The following is a 25,196-nucleotide window of genomic DNA, read 5'->3' on the forward strand; positions in this document are numbered from 1 at the left end:
ACAGTGCATGCTAACACTAGGACGTGGCCTCTGGATGACGTGTGTTTAGAGGATGTGTTCGAGTTGGCCACGGCGTGCACAGGTGATTTCGAGTGTGGAGGAGGTCGCCAGCTGGCAGATGCGATTCTGTCTGATAATCTGGCTTTTCATTTCCACAGTGCGTCAAAGGTCAGGGAAATGCCAGGCCTGCTGGGAGCTGTGTGATGACAGCGGCCGCCTCACGACAGCCTCCTGTCAGCGGTGGGGGTGGGGTCGGGGAATGGCATGTCACTGGGAGACCTGGCAGCAGGTTTCGGGGGGGGGGGACTAAGCAATGAGCCTCCCCACCGCCCCCATTTTTCTGTACCTCTGACATTCATACTCAACACACAGGGGGGGTCTTCAACCACAACCCTTTATGTGCAGCGAGAGAAAGAGTGAGATACTGCATCTATTTTCTGTACCAAGAACCCCAACACATTTAAAGCTAATTCAACCAACCAGCCAATCTATCAGGGGGCGTGTCTGATTCGGTAAAAGGAGAGTCACCTTCACACACTCCGTTGGGCGTAAGGCCATGTCAGAGCGGTACAGGAGACAGGAACATCTGTTCAGCTCTCCTATCAGCAGGCTGACAAAGGCAGAATGTGTGAGTCTTTTACTAATTCCCCACCAGCCAGGGCTGGTTTTAAACAGGGTTTCAGATACTCTAGGGCCACAGTCTGGGGCTCTGATGCTTTTTGCTGGTCTTAAATGAAAGGCAGAGCTTTAAGAAAGAAGTAAAGATGCAGGTTGGTTCCTCTCCTACCTTGTGGTCATGTACTCGGCTCGGTGACCTGTGGAGACAAGGAGGAGAGGGGGGGTGAGGTGGAAGGACCCCTCCCAATTGATCGCACACACTCAGTAAAGCATACAGCCAACCATCTGCCTGCGTGCTATACATACTCACACACACGCTACACACACACACACACAAACACACACACACCAGACTCTAGGGAATGCAGTGGATCACCTTCCAAAAATGCTGAAAGCCACCGAGGGGGAATCTGGCCATCTGTTGAAAGCAGCTACATGATTCCACTCATTGGGATGTAGAATGTCTCTCTTTCCTCTATTCAACATGAGCCCGAAAAACAGAGGCTGGCAGCAGGAGCTCTTTCGCTTTCTTTCTGCTCCATGTAGCTGCCAGCCAGTTTTCTGTCTTTTCAAGTCTATGCAGCTGACAGATTTATGGAGACCACCCTGTAGTCTCCATTGTTGCTATTGCTACAGAGGTGGGCTGTGTTTACAGTGTAAGGCCACCATCTCTGACACTCCACTACAAAGGACTCACTGGTAGAAATGCAGCTGGAGCCACAGGGGCTCTCTACATCACACTCACTACATTTGGGAATTAACACAGTGCGACCTCTAAGCAGGACCAGCCTGTTTCTCTTTCAACAAGGTCATACGGTTCTATTGTACTGAGAATGGTCTTAATGCACGGGGCCAAGTGGAAGAACACTCCAGTCCAATCAAGTACTGAGACTTCTGGGAATTTTTACATCCTGGATGAAGCTCTTTTTTTTCACAACCTAACCCTAACCCTAACCCTGATGCTAATGCTAACCCTAACCCTGACACTAACACTAACCATAACCCTAACCATAACCTTAACCATAACTTTCTTGTTCAAAACCTAGGGCAAACTGAGTTCACTTCAATGACTTTACAGATAGCAGTGGGACTACATGCTGGTCTCCAGGCTACTTCCCCAAAAGACACAGTTACTGTGCTGTGGGGAGAAGCAGAGGAACTCTACAGCCCTTTAGACTGCAGCAATGGTTTATGTTACAACGGACAGGCTGAGCTGGAGAGAGCCGAGACACGGGACACAGGAGAGAACAGGGCGGGCCGCCTTACCGTCTCCCAGCGCCTTCTTCAGCAGGTCGTGCTTTGCCTGCAGCTTGGAGATGAGGTTGCTGCCCTCCAGAAATTCGCGGAATTTCTGTGGAGAATCGCAGGGTAATTAGGCACCTTGATTAGACTGCCGGCGGTCATGGAGCTTCTGTCGCCAATCGCTGAAATGCTGATGAAGGACAAAGGAGACGGGTAGGGGCGGGGTGTGTGTGTGTGTGTGTGTGTGTGTGTGTGTGTGTGTGTGGGGGGGGGGGGGGGGGGGGGGGGTATGGATCTCTAAGCAATTCCACCCTAGAGTTTGCATCATTCACCTACCGGAGTGCTCTCAATGTGTGCTGCAGTGAGCTTCTGTGCCCTCGCTACAACAGACCCTTTCGGCAATGAATTCTCAGGATATTTGGGTGACATTGGTGTGGCAGCTTCATGCATAATCAGGTTGCACAGATTTTCTCCACCAATCAATAAATACTTACTGAAACATTTTTGCCTTGTAAGTTTGTTAGATCTACTTATACAGCAGCAATGTAGCATAGTGGTAAGGAGGAGAGCTCATAACCAAAAGGTTGCTGGTTAAAATTTCTGTAGGGGCATTGCTGTTGTACCCTTTGGCAAGTCACAGTTGCCTCAGTGAACATCAAGCGGTATAAATGGATAAAACAGTAACCTATGTAAGTCACTCTGGATAAGAGCATCTTCTCAATGACAGTAATATATGTATAAAATGCCACTAGAGAGATGGTTAGGATAATTACTCATGCTTTGTTAGTGTAAAGGCAGATGCATACTCTTTTTCACACTAAAACTTAACTGAATGAAAGTCATATGAACAGCCAATCAAACTGCAGTGATGAGTACCCCAGCTACAGAGATGCTCACATATCTGGCCTGAAAGCGCTAAAGCTCTGTTGTACTACACAATAAGATCCTGCAGGTGGCGCTCACCATGAAGTAGAATTGCTCGGTCTCCTGCTGGTTGGCCCTCCTCTTGGCGATGCTGGGCTTGCTGAGGTAGGTCTCGGACACGGTGGACTTGACCGACTCGGTGGAGCGGCTGTGGTGGAAGCACTCGGACACGTCGTAGTCCTCAATGGTCACCATGTCCTGCAGGGTGGTGAGCGTGGCCTCCGAGGTCTTCTTCACCTGAGGGGACAGCAAGGGAGGGGACCGTGGAGGTGAGACCTCACAGAGGGTTACCTCTGGTGTCTGTAGGGCCCTTCGTTCTAGAGTAGACCAGATCGTTCCAGAGTAGACCAGATCAACTGGGGTGGCAGTGTAGCATAGCAGGACTCGTAAGCAAAAGGTTGCTGGTTCGATTCCCCACTGGGGCACTGCTGTTGTACCCTTGGGCAAGGTACTTAACCCAGAATTGCCTCAGTAAATATCCAGCTGTATAAAAGGGTAATATGTAAAAAATATAACATCATTAGGTCACTCTGGAGAAAGGCATCTGTTAATGACAATAATGTAATGTAATGTATACAATGCAGCTACATTCCTTGGGTCCACACTGGACATTTGGTATTGGCTACTTAGGATCAGGCTGACCACAATCACATCCAAGTTAACATTCACCAAGCAGAACCACTACGGTCATGAAGGTAAGTGTGACAGAGTGCCGTCACTACGGTTGAGTATGCACTCTGACTGCCATACCAACGAGCCAGGCTCTTTGGCGTCGCGATCAAAGTCGCATGGTTGGTACCCCGTAGACCCGGGTTCTGCTCTCGCCCTTCGCTACAGTAAGGAATAAAGGCTATGCTCATATCTAGACTTAAACCACCACGCTGCTTCTTAGTGACTGTTCTGCAATACTGTCAAGCCATTCTACTCCCATTTACATCACTGCACAGTGAAGCTGAGAGCGTAATGGAGTCACACACACAGATTCTGGAAGATGTCTGTTGACTTGCTGGAGGGAGGAGACTGGTAGCTCACGGAGGAAAGAGGAAACGTGGAAAAGAGGCTGGCATCACATGGAAACTCCACAGTCACAGTCTCTGGCACTCAGTCTCTATCACAGTCTCAGTGTTTACACAACACTCTAGTAAAATCTGAGCCAAACAGGAAGTGGCATTCCTCACAGGGGTAGGAGGAAGAAAACACATCTTTGTTACAGGGACACTGAGATCTCAGGGGTAGCCCTGTGCTGTCATTTGGAAATGTATGCATCTTTTAGCCCTTCAGGGAAGAAGTTTAAATTCAGCACATTTCGCTGGTACTGGACCGGATTTCCATGTTGACAGCTAAACAGCTAGGGTAAGAACCTACAGAATGGAAGCAAAGCTATCTTACTTAAGTCACGTAAACTACGCTTAAAGGGAATCTGGGCTAATTTAATGACCTCGGACAACAAAAGACCAACAGACACAAGAACTCTTCACTCATCACTGCACTACCAACTACAATGCAAAAGGACAACTGCAGACCTTTGACCGACTGACCTATGACTCATTTGACTTGTGTCATCCCTAAAAAAACAGGGTGAGTTCAGCTCAATCCAGTCCTCCCATTTTGGTGGCAGTTTTAAAAAACGGCATCGCAGCTTCGCTCTGTGCGGTTGTGGATATCATTTCAGTACTTAAGCCTCATAAATCCCATTACAAAGCAGTCGCCGAAAGGTAACCTACAGGCCAAGGCAAGACTACTGAAAGTGTGTGAGAGGAAATGGGAATGCTGGGTAATCATCACTCTTTCAAAACACCAAAGCCTGAGCCGAACAGCTCTACAAAGGCAGCGCCAATACAAGGATATAAACAGTAATTATCCCAGACGTACTAAAATCACTTTGCAATCTCCACATCAGCAAACATCTGTAATGACATGCTGGCACACCGCTGTAAGCATGCAGCATAAACAGGCAATAGTTCTAGAGTGCAAATTAGAAAAAAGACATTTTCTGAGCCATTCACTCTGAGTTCACAGACAGATTTACATGGATAATAGTTAGCTTAGTGCAATGCAAAAACACAACAATGTTGAGGTGAAGCAGGTACACAAGACTATGTGTGATGAAAGTATCGGTGTTCAGTACAGTACATACAGTACCAATTAAAGTTAACTTTTTTGGAAAGAATTTCATACACAGGCATCAACTTCACTATTCATATTTGTCTAAGAAACAAATTTCAAGCATTTAAGCTTACATCTTTAGATCTAAATGTCTTTGAGTGCATGGTTCCCATTATCTTAATCAGGTGTGTTTAAACTTTTGACTGGTACTGTACTTTACCATTAGTGAAAATGTAATAAGCTCAATGTCACCGTAGTGATCAAATTCCTCTGGAATGATCTAAACATCTGAATTCAGTTTCAGACCTCCTAATTCTAACATCACAACTACATATGGACATTACATCCACAAATCACATTTCTCCTCTGGCATCCCATCTAAATATTGTGTTCCCCCTTTTTCCGTTACCATGGAGACATCACCTGCACTAGGGACCCTTCCATCTTCTGCTGTGAGAGGAAGAGTGGGAAGGAAACTCCCAAAGGAGTTTAGCTCTTCCGCTGACCAGAGGACCAGTGTGGTAGATGACTGTAGCTACAGAGCCAGGCTTGCTATTAACTAAGTGAGCACGTAAAGCACCTTACACTTACAGTAAGGAATCATACGGGTATTTTACAGTTCTAAATAACTGGGTATGTGGAAGTTTACTTGCATGTGTGTGGTATGTGTTAGCATTATATTTGGAAAGGCATAGTCCTTAAGTCGCATTTATGATCTCAGCACTACGCTTAGCACGAGTGTCAGTGTGTTCATGTGTGCTTACTGGTGCCCTGTTTGTGCAACTTTTCATGTCACTTTATTAGATGCACTGCCAAACAACAATACTGTAAAGTAATGTAACGAAATGAATGCGCTATCCTATATGTGCATTACAGCTGCACACTGCTTCCCCTGCCTGTGTCCCACCACCCACGGCTCTGCGCCTCGCCAAGTCACCCTCACTCTTGGGGAAGGGACAGCACTGTGCCCTGGGGGCCTGTCTCAGGGCGGGACCTGCGCTCTCCAGCTCTCCGTCTGGAGGAGACGGGGGCGGCCAGCTGTCGGCATGCTGAGGAGCCCGACTCGCGGGGGAGAGAGAAAGCGCTCCTAGCAAAGAGCTGTTAAAATGTCATCTATAATTCAAACAACAACTAGTTACCACTGTTGACTGCTGGATTCAATTAAACCTGGGCTTTTGGAAGCTTGCTGGATAACGCGTGCCTGCAGGCTATGAAGCTGAGGGTCCAGAACAGCTCCTTTCATCGAGCTTGCTGTACGCATCCTCTCTCTTTGAATACCCGTTACTTCCAAGCAGCTAACAGTTAACAGGATCTGATATTGAGTTTATACTGCTGGGGGTGGAGTGAAAAGAGCTCCCAGTGCTTTGATGAGTGTGCCCCCATGCTCAGCTGGAGAGTATCCACTCAACAAAGGGAAGTGACACAGAGCTTGTGTGGTTGGGTGAAAAGCAGGCAGTCACCCAGCAAGCATGACTGTGAAGTGAAGTCTGCATCTACAATGCAGAAAGAAGACCTGGTCATGGGTTGTTTTATACCCATTTTGGTTGCCGGCTGAATCAAAAATGATTTTCTGTGCTTAAAAAACAAAGAGGAGATGAAAATCAACTGACACCTATTAAGGAAGCAGGGAAGTAGAAAGGCAGCCAATGGGGTCTCATAATTCCTGCTCCAGGAAGTGCAAGCTGAGGCTAGAATGGAACATCCAATGGAAAGCGGGATGCAAATGCATCGGTAGAGACTGATCAAATATTCATCAGCTGTTCTCTGCCCTTCATTTCTGAGGGATTCAGGAAACAGCTGCACTTTGATTCACATGAAAAACATGGCCGCGGGAGACCTTGGCCTCCCACGCAGCTATCAACCTGGCTGCTGAATGTCACGTCTAAAAGGGGGAGGGCTTGCCTTGTGAGGGGTTCGGACCTTCAAATGCCCTTTTCAAAAACCCGACATGTTCGTGAAAAGGGGAAAGATCCTGAATCCAATGAAAGGTAGCTGCCACGCTTTCTAATCAAACAGGAAATCTGGTCATGCTCTCACCATTGCATATTTTTATAGGCACTCATAAACTGCGGAGGCAACAGAAGGGAATGCCAGCCCTTTACTGCATTAATGACTTCTGAACTACTGTTTCAATGACTAATCTATGACAATGCAAGCTGTGAAAGATTACTATAATGTGTTTTTCAGGGATAAGCAAACAGAAATAGATGAATGGATAAGATGTTAGGCTTTTAAAGGTTGGCCTCAGCTCTGTCTCTGAACTACAGTGTTTTTGTATGTGACTAACTCGTGCTATAATCAGGGCAAACTGCCCGTCCTGTTAAAGTAACAGCTGGCTGGCAAGCGGACCGACTTTTTTCCCTTCAGTAAGACATCTCAGACGCCGTCCTGTGAGCTGTGGAGGTGAGCGAGCAGGGAGGAGAAGAAAGGTCAGACGCGAGTCGCGAGTCTCCCCGAGCCGAGCCAGACCCACGGACGTGATTTCACTCCCCAAAGTCTCAGCCGGCTGACTCACTTCCCTTCCATCTCTCTCTCTATCAGCGTCTTTTATTTAGCAAGCGCTCGGGTGTGCCAACAGCCAGATTAAAATGTATCAGTCCGGATGAGCCTCAACCCACTGAAGCCCACTTAAAAGTCACCGGTTGCTGTGAGACTCAAAGAGGACACAAGTAAGGACATTACAAGGGTTACAGGAGCTCTGTGTGGAACGATTTTCTTGTTAAAAGGAGAGAAGGAAAAGTTATCGTACTTGGTTTTCTGTGTAGAGTATGGGAGGTATTAGACACTGAGAGATCGATTACCTTGAAGATTATCTACCTGGCTGACTCTGGACAAATGCTGACAGCAAATTTATTTACTGATGTGAAAGATATTACAAGGAAACAAACGACAGATGCAGAGGGCTTGTGAATGTGTGGGCAATCTATGCTGAAAACACTGTACTTCAGATGGTTGCAATGATGCAGTGGTGCAATTAATGCCTGCATGCCTGGTAATGCCATGGAACCAAGGCATTCTGGCATTCTTTACCCAGATGACCACATATTCATACTGTTCCATGGAGCTAAGGGACCCACAAACTGCATGCATTCCAGCTCATTAAAAGCAAACAATGTGAATGACCTAAAGGAGCACACCGTCCAAACAGATATGCTGTGTAAAAAAGTACTGACCAAAACCACTCTTAGGTTGGTGTAATTAAAAACTCCCTTTGAAATTATGCACCAGTTTTTTTCAGGTTGCTGGAACAGCAGAGTGAGAGAAAGGTCCCATCAAAGCTGGGAGGTGAGACCTGAGTGAACACAGTACAGGCGACATCCAGAGGTGGCGCTCACCTCCTCGTTTTCAATCTTGAGGGTAGCGAGGCGGGACTGCAGCTGCTGGAACCTCAGTATGAGCTCTGCCTGGACCGGGGGCTGTGCCGTGATCTGACACACCTGTCAAAGGAGGAGGGAGAGCTCGTCAAGTGACAGGAAACCACAGCCTGCTGACAGGATGTCAAAGCTGCTGTGCAGAACAGTCACCACAACGCTGGCTTAGGTGGCAAAACCATAGCATTTCAACTGTTCCAGGTCTGAGTCCAGACATCTCAGCAAAGGCCGACAGCAAACGCAGACATGATTTCAGTGACAAGAGAGCCAAGTTTCGAACGAACCTTAATAGACTCATGACAAAACACAGCTTGAAGGTAAATGAGACCGATTTGGCTTGGTAGTTTTCCCTCATCTTTCCCTCATAAATGCATATTTGGCTACTCAGACTCATAAAAACATGGAAAAACAGTCAGCCAAACCGCATCTTGTTTAACTCATTTAACACATGACATTCTTATTAACATTTCATGCTGTTCTGTCTCCTGCTCTGGACACACGAAATGAGCATTTAGGAGGCACTGCGGAGACGTGTGGGTGCCGCGTCTGTGTGCGTGACTCGCCTCGTCGCCCATGTGGGGCTGGAACTCGAACTTGACGGGCGGGCAGAAGGCAGTGGGGTACATCTCCATGAAGCGCTGCCGGTCGCTGCGGGGGTCCAGGCCGTCCACGGCGTTCTCCAGGATGTCCAGCCCCTCGTGCCGCGACGTCTCCAGGTTGTACTCGGCCGAGAGGTAGGTGCGCAGCGCCCGGTTCAGGCTGGCATGGTACCCCAGGTCGCAGCACTGCCCGACACATGACCAACAAACACATCACAAGCTGTGCACACTCAGAGAAACTTGTCACATAATTCTAGGTCTCGTTGTACGTCCCACGTGCTATGCAGAATCTGAGCTAAAACCTGATACACTGCTGCCAAAAGCATGTGTACAAAAGGAGAGATGTGATCTAGGCAGCAGGCGCTCACTGCCACTTTAGCTCCATAGGCAGGAGAGCAGAACATCTTTGACCTGGACATCTTTGGCTTCTGGTGCTGGCATGCTTTCAGCCTCTTGCTAAAGAACGATGAACTGGACAATGATGAACACACAGCGCAAAAGACTCTGCCAGCTAGCTGTCACTCCATCAGATGGCCAAAGGATGAACAAATCTACCAGCTCTGTTACAAGCTCCAGTCACACTCAGGAAGGAAAAAGGACGGACAAAATAATGGTGAAAACCGCTCTGAATGCCACAAATGCTGCCTCATGGTGGCTTTGGGAAGGGAGAGGCTTGATTTCAGACACTATGTCACTGAAGCTAAGTCACATTTCTTCTCTTGTTCAGTGCTGTGCAGTTACAAAAGGTTACAAAAGACAAGGGTGCTTTGCTTTTCTCAGGTTACTCTGGTAACATCGGGAAATAGTAAATTTATTTTTGAGGTAAGAAATAGTATTCCAGGTTGGGCCCCTGTTATAAATGAATGATTTTAAGGTCAGGTTCTAGATAAGATAACCAAGCACTTTGCTGAGTGCTGAATGCACACAGGGCTCATGAGTAAATGATCATCAGAAGTACTTCATAAAAGTATACATAAAAGTACTTCATAAAATGGGTTTCCATGCAGGTCCTCATTTTTATGTTCAAGACACAAACACAAAAACAAAATAACTGTATATTTAATTGTATGTAATTCAGGAGCACTGCACTCAACTTCTTTTATATACTCTCAAATTAGCCATTACCAAGGCTCTCAATCAGAATCAGAATCACAGACGTGTAAATATTCTGTAGAAAAAACCTTTACCAGAGGCCCTGGGCGATATATACAACCATAGCCATTACCAGAGGCCCTGTATGATATGTACAGCTAAAGCCTTTACCAGAGGCCCTTTGGGATATATACAGCCAAAGCCTTTACCAGAGGCCCTGTGGGATATATACAGCCAAAGCCTTTACCAGAGGCCCTGTGGGATATATACAGCTAAAGCCTTCACTAGAGGCCCTGTGGGATATATACAGCTCTGAGTCTGGCAGGTGCCATTGGCATTTCTCTGTCAGATATACTGCAGGAGGGCACGGAGCCATACGCCCCATCTGTACCCAGGAGCTGCCATCAGGGCGCGGTCCCTGGGGGTTGGCAGGAGAGTGACAGCAGGGCAGAGACATGCCAGCGGGGCGGGTAACAGATAGCAGTCCCTGCAGACTCAAGGGAACAGGACACCCGCACTGCCCAGCACACCTCCGGCAAAGGCCTGCCGCAGCACCCCCGCACGATTAGCTGACAGGCTGGGTATTCAGCCCAACTTCAGCATTTTTAAAAGCTCGGATTGTGATTCCACTCAGCAACAGGACCAGCGGTCCTCCAACAGCAAAATAGCTTCCTTAATAAAACGGCAGAGAGGCACTGTGGGGCAGGGGGTCTTCTGCGTGAGGACTTAGCTGTCCCTACCTGACCTTTTAAGCACTCATCTTAAACTCATTATTCCCACAGCCTCTGATAACCTCACCTGAGGTCAAATGAGGATCCATATACCCACTGAAAACACAGCTGAGGGAGTGGATATCCTTACCTTACAAAACTGACTTTCATGCTGAAATAAAGTCTACAAAAATACGTGTACAAACACGTCAATCTTGACTATCGCCTTCACTAAACAATATCAGACAGATTGCTTGTTCTAATGGGACTGTCCCAGCCGGCTTGTAAAATGCAGTGAATTTCCTGTAATCAGTGACTAAGACCATTTAATGAGACATCATTTATGAGGGAAGCCGTGAGGGAGGATTCTTGGACAGGGCTGTCAGTTTTTACCTCTCAGCTCAACTCGGAAATTCATTTATGGTAAATAAATGAATGTTCCACCTCCTAACTTAAGGTAACTCTTACCATAAATTAGTCGGATGTGACACTTTCCTGGTACTTACATCGATTAAGTCAGACAGGTCATGGATGTAATACTTGAAAACGGAGGAGTTTGTGGCTTCCAGTGTGAGGAGGTACTCGTTGCGGGCTTTGATTGACTTCAGCTTGTTCTCTGAGTACTTGGCCTGCCGCTGATGGGGATAGAGAGGGAGAGAGCGAGAATGTTAAGCCAGCGACGGTTCCACTGTTTGACAACCGAGTGCATTTCCACGTCTGGGAGAAAACAGCGGCTGCTGGGGCCGAGTGATTGGCAGATGCAAGCTTACACAAAAAACCCAGCAGAGTGCAAATCGGTCAATATGTTGAAGGGAGACAAAGGAAAAAAAAACCTCCCGCTACACTGAGCTTGTCTGAAAAATTGTCAAACCCCCCCAGATGTGTTTCAGACTCCTCAATAGTCACACTCCCCTCACTGATAACACACATTAGCTGGCCTCCTTTTCCCTGTATTGGGTGCCCCCGGTGCACCCTCACGGACAGAGGCTCGTACTCCCAAATCCTATAATTCAGCAGTCCCCTCAACTTCGTTTCAGGATGTGTTTGTGAAGCTGATGCTATGCCCATTAAACCACCAACCATAGAGTTTAACAGAAAAAAGACCCAAAATGCAAAAAAGTCTGGTTACTTTTAAGTGTGTTCAACAGACTGCTAATAATATCTACGGTATGCTGTCCAGCATGCATGTCATTACATTATTGACATATTATATATGAGGCCCAGAGGTTACAATTTTATCCATTTATACAGCTGGATATTTACTGAGTCAATTGTGGATTAAGTACCTTACCCAAGGGTACAACATCAGTGCCCCAGAAGTGAATCAAACCCCACTCTTTACCACTATACCATACTGCCACTCATGTCCTCAAGTTTGAGATGAATGGTAGCTATAGAGGTCTGATGCATACAGTACCAGTCAATGTTCAGACACACCTGATTAAGGTAATGGGAAACATGCATTCAGAGACATTTTGATATAAAGACTTACGCTTAAATGCTTGAAATTTTGTGCCTTAGACAAATATAAATAGTGAAGTTGATAACCAAGTATGAATTTCTTTCTTAAACAATTTCTTTTTAAACAATTCTTTTGGCTACTTTTAAGAATGTAAAATATAAGATAGTTCTGATTTGTTTAACCCCTTTTTAGTCACTGCATAATTTCATTTATGTTATTTCATAGTTTTGTCAGACAGACTATTCTAAAAATGTGGAAAACAGTAGAAATAAAGAATAAAAGTTCTGTCAAACCCTTTGACTGGTACTGTATAACCAGGAACATGGACACTGACAGCAACATGGCAAAGCTGTTCTGTTCGTGTGTGGGTGAGGCTACGTGGACCCTTGACATGTGATTCCCCCGGCCGTACCTTCTCCTTCATCTTCTCGATCTTCTTGACGGAGCTGCGCCGCTGGTGCTTGTCCTCCATGCGGAGTTGGAAGACGGGGTCTCCCACACGCCCCATCTGCTTCTCCTCCTGCCTCTCCGCCTCCTTCAGCTTGTACTCCGCGCTCAGGCTCTCCGTGTGGTACATGTGGTACGTCTTCATCACCTGTGTGCAAAGGTCAGAGGTCAGAGGGCGACCGCAGATCCTCAGGCTTTCAACCAACAAAGCTTTCACCTACAACCCCCCCCCCCCCCCCCCTTTGAAACTAATTACTGACTCTGCCACAAGAGGAACGCACTGCGTGCCACATAAAATGAACTTTCTAACATGAGGGTCTTATACAAGCTTTGAAACCGCAATGCTCATCAGTGTAATTCAGCATACTGCGCTGAGCCTGAAATGCCATCTTAAAAGCAGTCATGGTCGTCTGCTGGAATTACCACCATAAAGAGGATGACAATACCATACCATTCATGCAGGAAACACAAAGTCTTTAATGGGACGCAGAGGGACTTCAGAAGAGGCACAAACCCCCCCCGACCATCTTGCAGAGACCGCAGATGAAGACTCTCCCCAGACTGAGTGACAGGTGTTGACAGACGGACAGACTAAACCACTTACGCGCCCCGATCCTTGCGTTTGAAGTCAGGCGGAATGAGCAGAGAGCCCACGGCTCACGGGTTCTGAGGTCCGACCCACAAACAGCCAGACCCTTAATGCAAATCCATATGAAAGAGCTCAATATGATGTGTGATGTTCAAGTGTGGGCAGGTCTCTTTTATCCAGCTATGTCCGATGGTGCCACAAACATACTAATTCCTGGATGACATGCTGATAAAAGCCTCAGTGCCATCAGAATGTGCTGTTAATTGCATCCATATGCATTAGCTTCTACATTAACACTTAATAACCAGGTCTGTAGCAGGTAACAAAAGTAAAGGTCTTTGTGGAAGAGCTAACTGAAGGAAATGGACACTGTCATACTGTAATTCCCCTTTCTGTTCAATTGTTTCAGGACGTATTCCAAAAGTCTAAGTGATGCGCCTTTCACAGAGGACTTTTTAGCGTTCCCTCTGATCAAGCCTCTGACCTGCCAGCTCATCGTTCCCTGTTCCAGAGAGAGAGGGGGAGCCATCCAGAGGCCTGCGGGGGAACCTCTTCATTATGGGCCCTTCTGCTCCTGCAATCAGCGACCTGCTCGGTCCGGGTGCAGCCGGGGCCGTTCCAGATGACCCTGGTACAGCGGAAAAAATACTGGGGCTGCACCCAGGCAGCGCGGACGGCGCTTTGGATCGGTATGCTCTGCGCCATAAAAGGAGTCACAAAATTTCCCCTATTCGAGTCAAACGCATCTTGCCTCTCAAACCATAGGTCTTCCCAAAATAAACCAGGCCCGCGTGAGTGTAGCGGACGACTGTGCCTCGCTGCGTCTGTTTATTTTATAATGTTGACTGGAACCACATAATTGGAAGCGCGGCTCGGACGGCCGACCGAACTTTGGCCACGCACTGCACTTACTGGTCTGGACCTGCAGAGCCCTGTTTACTGCCCTTTTTAGAGGGACAGAATTAGCACAGGACCAGACCTGTTATTTTGTCTGCTGAAAGAGACCATGGAAAAAGCAGCGGCTCGCTGATGCAACAGCCACTTGCAAGGGTAAATCAAGTCAATATGCGCATTTCAAATGGTCTGATTTAACCTTTCTCCAGTGGAGCATTTGCATGCAAGCTAATGAGCAACACCATCACTGACTCCCGCTGCTATCTGCAGGACGAATTAAGCGAACAGGAGCTGCTGAGCGAATCAAATGAATCAAATGAATGAATCAATGAATCAATCAATGAATCAATGAATCACTTTACTATTGCAGTAATTTACTAGTACTTGTTAGCATTGATGTTAATGTTGTGAGCCATATCTGACTTAAAAACTGTAATGACCTGTAATGTTGTTTCTGCATCTGAGCTAACAAACGGTTCAGATGCGGTGGGTTTCTGTAACTTCATCTGCTAGCTCTTGAGCGCTGTGGCAGAGACTGTGTTGAGTTCTGAGAGGATTGGGTTGTGTGTCCATATTTAAAAATTGTGCAGTGCTGCTGACAGCAACAGTGATGTGATGACCTCATAATGGTGTGAACCCTGACATGCACCTCCCATTAAAAGACAAGATATCTGAGGACAAATGAGACACTCACCTCGCCCTCCTGAACTATGACCTCTGTGTCATTTACATATCATGAGGGCAAAGCTGCTCAACTTCTGCTTTGAGCTGGAATTCAAAGAGTATTACAAATTCACTGCAGTCTCCTTGTCTCCCCAAACAGATTGTCCCCAGAGTGTTACGTCTTGGGTGAAAACTGCACGGAACGCTTTGACTCACTGCTTTATTTTGCAAACTCATAAACAGTCCTCTAGGTTGAAAGTTTTAATGGAGCTCCTTTGGCAGTCGAGCCAATGAGAGAGGGGTGGAATGCAGTACTTAAGGTAAAAAATGTGTTCCGAAAGGTGGCAGTCTGGGTCTCCACACTCAGCCAGTGGCCAAAAGATTAATGGAATTGTTGCATAAATTATGTAGTATAAATCAGAGATTTACACGACAGGAGGACTTGGCTCTTAAGACGCGCCAGGCATGAAATCTCTCATCTCGGCGTAGATTTGCATGCGAATAGGGCCATCCGTGACACGCGAGAAACATGAATCTCACCCAGCCTTGAGGAAAACCTGACAGTAATTAAAGCCACAGAATTAATTAACGATTGGTCGTTTGGGTGCCCGACTCTGCCAAGGTCATAGATCTGTATCCACGGTATGAGGTACGACTTACGGAATTACAATTATTCAGTCCATTTCAGGCACATTCCAGGACTCAGTCATTAACAAACATGGCAACCCTGCCTCCAGTCATGTGACAGCCTCACTGCCTTATATGTAGGGTTGCCAACTTCCTGAAATGGAAATGAGGGGGGGGTTGGTGTTGGACTGAGGAGCTCCGACTTCTGTGGACCTATAACAAATATAACGGGTCTTACACCTGCATTACCCTTCAGTAGTAGACTTACTGTATCTAAAGATAACATAAAAATGCCCACACACTGGGTTGTGAGAAGTCCTAACCATACCATACATAATCACATCAAGGACACTGCAATGGCTTCAACCATTTATCAGACATCTATAGGCCCATGTATTAAGACAAGCAAACACACAAACATGAATTTGATCAGTTTTGTATGTTTGAGCGATAGGAATACATGTGTAAGATTATCATTCATGAATTTTATTTGGGCTATGCAAAACAACAGTTTAACGTATATATATTTTTACAATATATTATTTTTGACAGTGCTAATAGGAAGCAGGTCTTTTGCAATGCAATATGCAATTGCATTTGTGATGTCTTTGTTGTAAGGCACGGTGCTGGAAAATGCTGATACGATCGTTTGCTGCCGGGTAGTCGCACTGGGTACTGGCCTGGTGCTTGTTGAAGGTCCACTAACAACACTCGTTTGGGACTGTAAATTCTTACTTTCTGCGTGTTCTAACGGGTGATATTGTTTCAAATGATGAAACAGGTTTGTGGTATTGACTTTGATGGCACGTGTCTTCCGCACAGTTTGCAGTGCAAGCTGCTCAGATTGGTCAGATTGTAAATAGCCAAAATAGCTCCAAACTACTGAAGTTGAGTGACCTTTCTTGTCGACGATGTCTTTGTCCTTCGAGCTGGACATGGGTACTGCTTTTACCTCAGTGTCGCTCATGTCGCTTATTTTTCTTATTCTGCTCCAACTACAAGCCTGTCAGCCACTGTGCCTGTAAACAATACCACGTGCTGGCCTAGATTTATACCTCTCACCGTGCAACCTAACGTGCACAATGCATACCTCTATTCCTGCGACATGATTGGCATTTCGGGATTCATTTCTGTGCATACTATCTAAGCATGGAAAGTAATTATATCGAACATTTGTTATATTTCTATTGTGGAAAATTATATTGTGATAATTATTGTTATCGTTTTATCGCCCAGCCCTTTTTAAATAAAACAGACCTGGTATTATGAAAGAATTTCAATCATTATAGCTGTCAGGCATATCGTAGCAATGCTGACAGTGCTTCTTATTGGTCGTGACTCACGACCAATGAGAAGCGCATTCTCTGTTTGGGTAGTGAAACATAACATGACAGACCGGCTGAGGAAGAGCAGCAGGGTTTCCTTCTATCTCATACAAATCACCCTGTCTTAATAGTCTAACCTGTAATATTTCTCTCCCATAGATTTGCACTAAATTGATTCTCAAAAATACGGAACAAAGCACGTCCCGTATCAGTTCAATACAGGACACATCTTTTAGTTTCCAATTACGGGATGATTCCATATTTTACGGGATGGTTGGCAGCCCCTACAGTTATATGGTCATGTCTTCCTGAGATGGCGTGGGTTTATTTATGGTACATGCTGGAGGCTTTACAGTCAGCGGTTCTCGCTGCAGGCCGAGTGGAGGTTAAAAACTGTGTTTGGTAGCTGTTCTTCCTGTGTTTGCACTATGAAAGTCTGACTGTGGCATTGCATTGTGACTTTGCTAACTGTGTCAGCAACAGGGAGAAAAGGACAACCAATTTGAATGTTCACAAAATGTTCCCTGTGGTGTGTGAGGAAAATCATTCACTCTGGCACAGTGAGTGGTAAAACAGTGACACTTACCGTGTACAGCTCATTTAGGACCTTCATCAAGTCTTCCTGGAGCTGAAAGGTTATCTCTTTGCTCTGAAAATGAAGAGAAAAGAGAGATGACATCATGCACAACACTCAAACACAGCCCTCTTTACACTCAGTGCAAATGGAAACGAAAAAAGGCAGCTTAAGTCCCAAGAGGATTCCCTTTGACAGTCAATTATAACTGTATGTGACACGCGGCCACACCAATGCTATCTGCTTGGCTTGAAAATTGGATGTTTTTAATGCAACCGTAGGCATGCAGCTCAAACTAGAGATCTCTGGTGCAGGGTATCATCTGACCCACACTACTCACTTGACGAAATCAGAGACGAGGTCTGCAGGATGCAGTTTCGTGAATGAGATAACTCAAGCCAGTATGTGATGCAGAAATTATAATCAGGTACCGGTTTGAGCAATAAATTATAATTTGTAGCTCAAACCAGTACGTGATTATAATTTCTGCAGACGGTCACACATCTTCAGTAGAGAGAGGTTACAGTTTCGCGGCAGTGACCCAGGAGCACCTCCCGTTTGCTGCCAGCGGGGGACTCGTGTCCAGCAGTCTGTTCCAGCCAACAGCTGTTCGCTTGGACCGGCCGAGCGCGGGGGTCAGCCTTAATCAACACTCTTGCTCTAACCCAATTACTCGAGCACTAATCTCATTGTGCAGCCACTTCCCAGCAGCGTCGGAGGACCCTGAGACTGAACCCTGAGCTCCGATAACAGCAGAGGCCGGGAGCGCTTCAGGCCTGCTGAGATGGTCCTTATTGGTCCTTAACAGGGACACTTTTAATTCGAGCACAAATGATAATCATAACATAGATGCCTGCCTTCTGTGCATGGAGCTAAAAGAATCAACATACTAACACTACATTACATGACAATTACAAAGGCACTCAACCACAGCAGGGGACGGTAAGACAGACAACACCATCCACAGGCTGTAATACCAGGATTAAGCCGGTTTCATTACATTCTTCTAGCAGATGTTCTTATCCAGAGTGACTCTGAGCACAATAGAACACAAGTGCATCCATTCAGTTAAATGAGCAACAGTATCAACACTTTCAGACCGGTAACACATCACTAGCACATCTGATCTTAAAAGATGAGGCAGTTAAAGTGCATTCTGATGGGCCGTCACAATGTAGAATTTTCCTTCACAGGATGTCTCTGCATGTCCTATGATTATTTAACAAGGTAAATGACTAAATAATATAAGCTAATCACGCAACAGAAACAGACCCTCCGTGTGGTTCATTCACAAAGATTACCCCTGAGGCCGCTGTGGTGGCGAAGTGACACAGAGCAGTACACTATCATGTCTCTGTGGGACTGTGATGTGCTTCCTGTGTTGGGGTGAGTGAACCAGGGGTCGTTAAAAGTTAGAGAGACTCTGCACTCTCAGTTCTTTCCCCGCTTTGGCTAAAGGAGTTCCTGTCACACTTGAGGTTGTTTGAGGAATTAGGGAGTCCTGGTGATGCAGCATGTGGTTGAATATTGGGGACAGTATTTTCCTTATAAATCATGACCAACACCTTGTTGCTATACTACTTGTTACTAGTTGCTGGTCAAACTGTAGAGGACACTGAAGGTTCTTCGGGATGAGGGATGTTCTACTGGATGGAGAACTTTCTGTTGGACGGGGAAGGTTCTACTGTGTGGGGAAGGTTCAGTTGGGTGGGTAGGGATGCAGTGGAAGGTCATGGTTGTCCTGAGTGCAATGACTGCACTGATTACTGACAGCAGTACCTGCTCAGTAAACCTAATGCTCTGGGTCCTGTCACGTAGGTGGTCCAAATCAGAGATGGCTAATTCTGTCTCTGCTGGAGCCCAGTTTGGAAGGAGTATTTTGGGGTGTCCCCTCAGGGCAAACCCCAGCTCTCCTGCCGAGCCCCTTCTGTTTTACTTACCTATTTAGAGCAAACTAGTAAATGGCATTACTCTGTATAAATAGAGCTAAGTCACATAAGCCAATTTAGGGTTTGCTTGCACACAGCATGGAACAGGACTGTGGGCAGTGAAGGGTGAGGCTCAGGGCCTGCAGGAAAGAGGCATGTGTGCAGAGGTTCTGCCTGAGATCCTGGCCCTGCCAGCCTGTTTATAGAGGCATTTCTTCCCCTAATCTAGTCCATTTTATTCCCAAATTTCATATGATTCAACTGATGACAGCAGGTGCTTATGACGCACCCTGCTGTTCCCCACAGGTCTGTCCACTTCAGGATCATTTACAGTGGAGCACTGAGGATTCACTCTAAGCTTCATGTCTGTGGAGTCCCTGTAAGACCACCCTCCTCTCCCTCTTTAGTTTGAGATCTTCATCTGACAAAGACAGATCCTATGAGAGCTCGTCATGTTCTCTCTTTATTAACAACCGCATATAAATGATTATAAATGGCTTTCAGTAATGGCATAGCCTCGTTATTAAAACTGAGTTGGTCTTGGTGCTGCTCCACTCTGGTGTAAGCCTGCGTCCCTGGAAAGAACAGCTTTTGTTGTGAATTTGCTTCCAACAGGATCGACTGCACTAATGGGAAATGCACCAAATTAAAAACTTCGCCAATGCCAGTGCAAACTCCTACTTATCATGCAGCCCTTAGGACAACTACACAGTGCAACTCTCAGCGAATAGGTAATAAAGGTTAATAACTGGGATAAATCATACGCACACTGGCACTCGAAAATTACCCAAGACTCCCATTGGCCCTTTAACACACAACTTCATAACTGCACCACATCTCATTGGTTCATCTCCAGGCAAAGCTAGCAAAAGACACCCTCCATCATTTCACTCGTCATGAGTACTCTTTTGTGCTGGTAACACCCAGCTTTTGAGCTTGTCTCACCGGTTGACACGACCTTTGTGTCCTATTTGACTTGTACTGAAATATTTGTTCCTCTTTAATGTGGCTTATGATCTTCTCTGTTGTACCAGAACACCCTCAATGGCTACATTCATTTGAACAAGGACCACAGCTGCCAGTTTCTGGGTCTTGAAAAACACTTATCCATCCCTTTTTGGACTAATGCGGTGTATCAAGTATATTCATAACCCTGTATGGGAGAATAAGTCATTCCCCATAATGCAGTGTGGAAAATCAAGCTGAAACAGGCCATTCTACAGGGAGTAACTGGTGATATTACTCATTTCAGAAGAAGGAGCTGCTGCTGCAGCTTTCTGCGGATGACGGTCCAGACCACGTTCGAAAGCCCTGACCGCACGGTTGGTCTTCACTGGCGATGCGGTCAAGCGACCAGGTCAGAGTTGGCAAACAAAGACAACAGCTTCCATCACTCCGCTCGCCGCATGAGATGAACATTTCAAACCAAGACGCTGAACACCGGGAGCTGCACGCAGAACTTAATGGGAATCTATTACCAGCAGACATAAGCCTCAGACACAGCTACTGCCAGCACTCACGGCTCTGTGCTCTTTGTAATTGGTGGGCTGCCCAGTGTTATAATTCATTTTACGAGCCCTTTCAGTTGGTAAAACGTTGAGCGAGGTTATGAGTAATGATAATTGATTAGTTTAATCTTTGCACCCAAATCGGGTATATACTGCTTGCCTGCTGGCCGCATCATAAAACAGGGGTCAAGCACATGTTTGAGGGCCGCTGGTTTTAATAGGGGGATTACATCACCCGGCGCTTGGCGGGAGGGCCTGTTTTTAACCCAGGCTCTACTACAGGCCCACACCAGGAGAGGCCATGTGCCTCATTCCCAGATAGCCACTCAGGGGCCAGTGAGAGACTCCGAACACAAATCTTTGGTGATATACACCCATGCATGCTAACCCATGTGACCTGAATAATGCGCTTCATAAAACCAGGCAGTAAATATCAGAGCTGTAATCAGAACTAGGTGCTGAAACATGTGCGCTAATTTAATCAGACGCCAAGAACTGTTCTTCTGGTGCCGTTCCTCAAACTGACTGCATCGGAAAGAGTGGTCCAGAGGGAATGACGCATACACTAAAAAGGAACTATAAGTGGCCGCATCATAAATAAAACATTTAATGCGATTTGTAGTAATCCGCGTACTTATGGAATGCATTATCACTGAATTTGGAAATTATCCCCCATAATTAAGGTACAAAGCCACAAGCTTCAATACTAATACTGCTAGCAAGTCAATTTACAATTCAACACACGAAAACAGCATGTGTAGCCCAAATCCCCCCATTTGGCATACAGATAACCATACTCAGAAGCAGGGGCTGTCTTAAAAACGCAGATCGGTCCTTTGGCGGTTCTGATACGGTTAAAGCTTTTACGCGCTCAAAAGACTCGCCCCGCAATTCCAGAGAAACTCAGCTTACATAAATAAAACACAACGGCGTTAAACAAAGAGCAGGCTGTATGAATAATAAACAGAAAATACATGTGATAAGATCTTCCCAACCGTGAAGCGGTGCTACGCGCTGCGCTCCAACACGTGAGCTCCGGCGCTCAGAGGACAGCTGGGTTTAAAGCTTCGCTGCGGTCCGTGTTCCTGCCGTTACAAAGCGTTTTTATGTCCTGTGTGGGGAAAGCCCATAATGACAGATGTTCTAGTACCAAGCTTTCAAGCCCGTCCGCTTATTTCGCAGCCCCCAACCCCCCACCCCCCCGCGCAAAAACCTCCTCTCTGAATTAAAGCTGACACCTGGAGACAAGGCACTAACAAGCTGCACCACAGTATAATTGCCCGTGTAATGAGGGGGGGAAGCTATGAATGCAGAGGCCTTCTGCATTTACCTCCCACTCTATGGGCTCCCTGCTCACAAGCCCAGCCTGCACCAGGAGAGACACTAGGGACAGCACTCTAGGGAGCTGAATCCTCCAAAAAGTTTGGAATAATTTCTATTGACATGGTGGGGTTTCTGTTGTCTTTAAGGAAGTGGGTTGTTGCTGGGTGGCACAATGATAGGATCAGAGGGGCAGAGGGGGCATAAAGCGTACATTACCCAGCTGGATATTTACTAAGGCAATTCTGGGTTAACTACCTTACCCAAGGATACAGCAGCAGTGCTTCATCAGGGACTTGAACCTGCAACCTTTTGGTTACAAGCCCTGCTCCTTACCACTATGCCACACCCCCCCCCCATGTGCATCTGGGATTCATAGGGAGCTCTCCTGGTGTGCGTAGAGCTGTGGCTTGGGATAGAGGAATGTGGAGGAAGACGCTTTGCTTCCGAATGCAAGGCTCCACATCCTGGGTTTACAAGACCTCCCCCCTCTCCGCTGATCAGCAGTGAGGACACACCAGCTCCGACGTCACACGTGAGCTGAAGTCAGGCATCACGCCAGCCCCCGGTGAGCTAAATGACAGCTGAGGTTGTACTTGTGAATGAATGAGGTTTCAGCATCAGAGGCGGGTGCGAATTTTGTGCGTGAGATCACTGTAAACGTCATTGATTTGAACTGCTGTGCCTTTCATAGGGAGTGTTCCTCTCTGATGGTACAGAGCTACAGAACCAGTCAAAAGTTTGGACACACCTGATTAAGATAATTGGAAGTTTGCATTCAAAGACATATTGATCTAATGACTTGTGCTTAAATGCTTGAAATTTGTTTCATAGACAAATATAGTGAAATTACATTACATTCTATTACATTACCTCATTTAGCAGTTGCTCTGGGATAAGTAGGATAGAGAGGAAGGTAGACTAGAGAAGAAGCTTGAAGACAAATGTTGAAGTTGATGCTGATTGAGTGATTTGTTTTCAACAACATTTTTTTGGGTCACTGCATAATTCCATTTGTGTTATTTCATAGTTTTCATGTCCTCGCTATTATTCTAAAACGTAGAAAAAGGTAAAAATAAAGAATGAACGCTGTGTCCAAACTTTTGACTGGTACTGTATGCTGTACTTACATCTATCAGAAAAGCTGTGCTCATCAGATCCCCCCTGGCCTCCCTCCCTGCTGCAGTCACAGAAAAACTGTTACCTCCTCCTACTGCTCACATATGTGCTTTACTGTTACATGTGCCACATTGGTAAACACCATCAGGGGCCTTGTATTCAGTCAAACCCCACACCCTCTCAAACTCAAGCTCCTATAGTAACACCAACCTTTATTGTTAACTTTATTGTTACTACACTCCCATCATGCATTGGGTGTCTGCTGGGCATCAACTTCCTGTGATTCGTTAGATAATTCCAGCAGTGGTCTGCTGTCCTTTAGGGCATGCCGAATGCTGTTTGCATGAAACTACTGACCAGCAAAATGACGGAGGAGTGTTCACATGCTCAGCTTTAAATGGGTGATTCTACAACAGCTTGGGTTGGGTGTGTGAGACCCACTCAAGCCCCATATGTGACTACACAGCACCCATCATGGGGTGGGGGGCTGGGGGCTGACTCTACTTCCCGCTCCCCCCGTCCCCCCGGGGGACATGACCGTCCCTCTTTACGATCAGACGAAACCACCAACATCACAAGACTTGTTTTTCCTCTGACATGAATGAGATCTGGACTCATTTTCCCTGCCAAACATGAGTGCCCCCCCCCAACCTCACCCCCACCCAGCCCCCCTTCACAGTTCCTCATTTAGCACAGAGGAGTTGAAAGAAACCTCAAGCCAGTCCCCAGAACATCCACGGCCTGTAATTTTGCACCGTGGTTGGCGTGCGCGGGCCCAGCGCACGGGACCCATAATCAGTTTTCGGGCGTGTTCCCCTCCGTACGGCTGCGTCCTGATTGATGGCAGACCAGTGCTGATCATGCTGCCGCAGACTGTAACCGAAGAGGAGAGCACATGATAACCGGCGCGGGGCGCGGACTCTCTTTCAGATTCCAGAACAAAGGGGCTATTCAGCTCCAGAGAATCATACCGCACAGCTGGCAGTTCCACCACTGAAGCCCCTTTTATACTGTACAACGATCTGCTGATAAACCCTGATGCTAACTTCATTAAAAAGGCTACGCCGGCTGAATGTGTGTTAAGTCTCAATGCCAAACAAGCTCGTGTTTTTCCTCTGAGCGTATTACCATCCGGATAGACCCCCTCTCCTCCACAGACAAGTTAACATGGTGGCAGTGTGGCATAGCAGTAAGGAGCAGGGCTCAAAGGTTTCTGGTTTGATTCCCCGCTGTACCCTTGGGCAAGGTACTTAACCCAGAATTGCCTCAGTAAATATCCAGCTGTATAAATGGATATGTGAAAACTGAAACCTGTGTAAGTCTCTCTTGATACGAGCATCTGCTAAATGAATGTAATATAAATGTACATGTATATGATAGTAATGTAATCTCTGTGCCATACAGCTGGTAAAGAGGGTTGAGACACTGGGGTTACAGTGGGGGTGTAAGGGTGAGGGAGGGGTGCTCTCACCTTCTTGAGAAGGCGCGTAGAGTCTTCACTGATCTGCATAAAGCGCATGATGACGTTGTTCAGGTAGATGTCGCTGAGGGTGGCGTGGTCCTTGCTCTCCCTCCTCACCTGGTTGAGCAGCAGATACCAGCAGTTGACCGGGGACAGCAGGTTCTGGTCCTTCCTGGCAGGGGCGAAAGGGACACGCCATCAATGACACGCTAGAGCAGCATGAGCTAAGTGGACCAGGCCCCGGGGGCCCCTTGGCCCTGTGGCCCCGGGGACCTCAGAAGCCCTCAGCCCCCTCCTCCAGCCTGTCCATGTAGCAGTGTGTGTGACGAGATGTTTAAGCTGACGTTCAAAGTTTGTACTGGGTTTGTAGCCCATACTCTGAGCCAAACTTGTCGTTTGTGGGGAGCCAAAGTCAAGGTGGCAGTGTAGCAGTGTAGCGGTAAGGAGCAGGGCTTGTAACTGAAAGGTTGCTGTTTTTATTGCCTGCTGGGGCACTGCTGCTGTACCCTTGGATAAGGTACATAACCCACAATTGCCTCCGTATATATATACAGCTGTATAAATGGAATTGGAACTTATGTAAGTTGCTCTGGATACAAGCATCTGCTAAATGACA

General features: G+C 46.6%; 1 protein-coding gene across 2 annotated transcripts in view; it reads right to left on the reverse strand.

The window, feature by feature from the left end:
* LOC118771923 (SLIT-ROBO Rho GTPase-activating protein 1-like) overlaps window positions 1-25,196 on the reverse strand; it is a 100,353-nt gene that overhangs the window by 26,500 nt on the left and 48,657 nt on the right. For both annotated transcript variants that reach the window (XM_036520097.1, XM_036520098.1), the window contains exons 3-11: window positions 24,590-24,752; window positions 17,256-17,318; window positions 12,537-12,719; window positions 11,169-11,297; window positions 8,825-9,046; window positions 8,226-8,327; window positions 2,824-3,021; window positions 1,885-1,969; window positions 788-815 (exon numbers count right to left, since the gene is read on the reverse strand). In XM_036520097.1, coding sequence (XP_036375990.1) covers window positions 788-815; window positions 1,885-1,969; window positions 2,824-3,021; window positions 8,226-8,327; window positions 8,825-9,046; window positions 11,169-11,297; window positions 12,537-12,719; window positions 17,256-17,318; window positions 24,590-24,752 — 1,173 coding nt within the window. The remainder of the gene's footprint in view (window positions 1-787; window positions 816-1,884; window positions 1,970-2,823; window positions 3,022-8,225; window positions 8,328-8,824; window positions 9,047-11,168; window positions 11,298-12,536; window positions 12,720-17,255; window positions 17,319-24,589; window positions 24,753-25,196) is intronic.

Source organism: Megalops cyprinoides, chromosome 25 (genome assembly GCF_013368585.1).
Source record: "Megalops cyprinoides isolate fMegCyp1 chromosome 25, fMegCyp1.pri, whole genome shotgun sequence".
Classification (NCBI taxonomy): Eukaryota; Metazoa; Chordata; class Actinopteri; order Elopiformes; family Megalopidae; genus Megalops; species Megalops cyprinoides.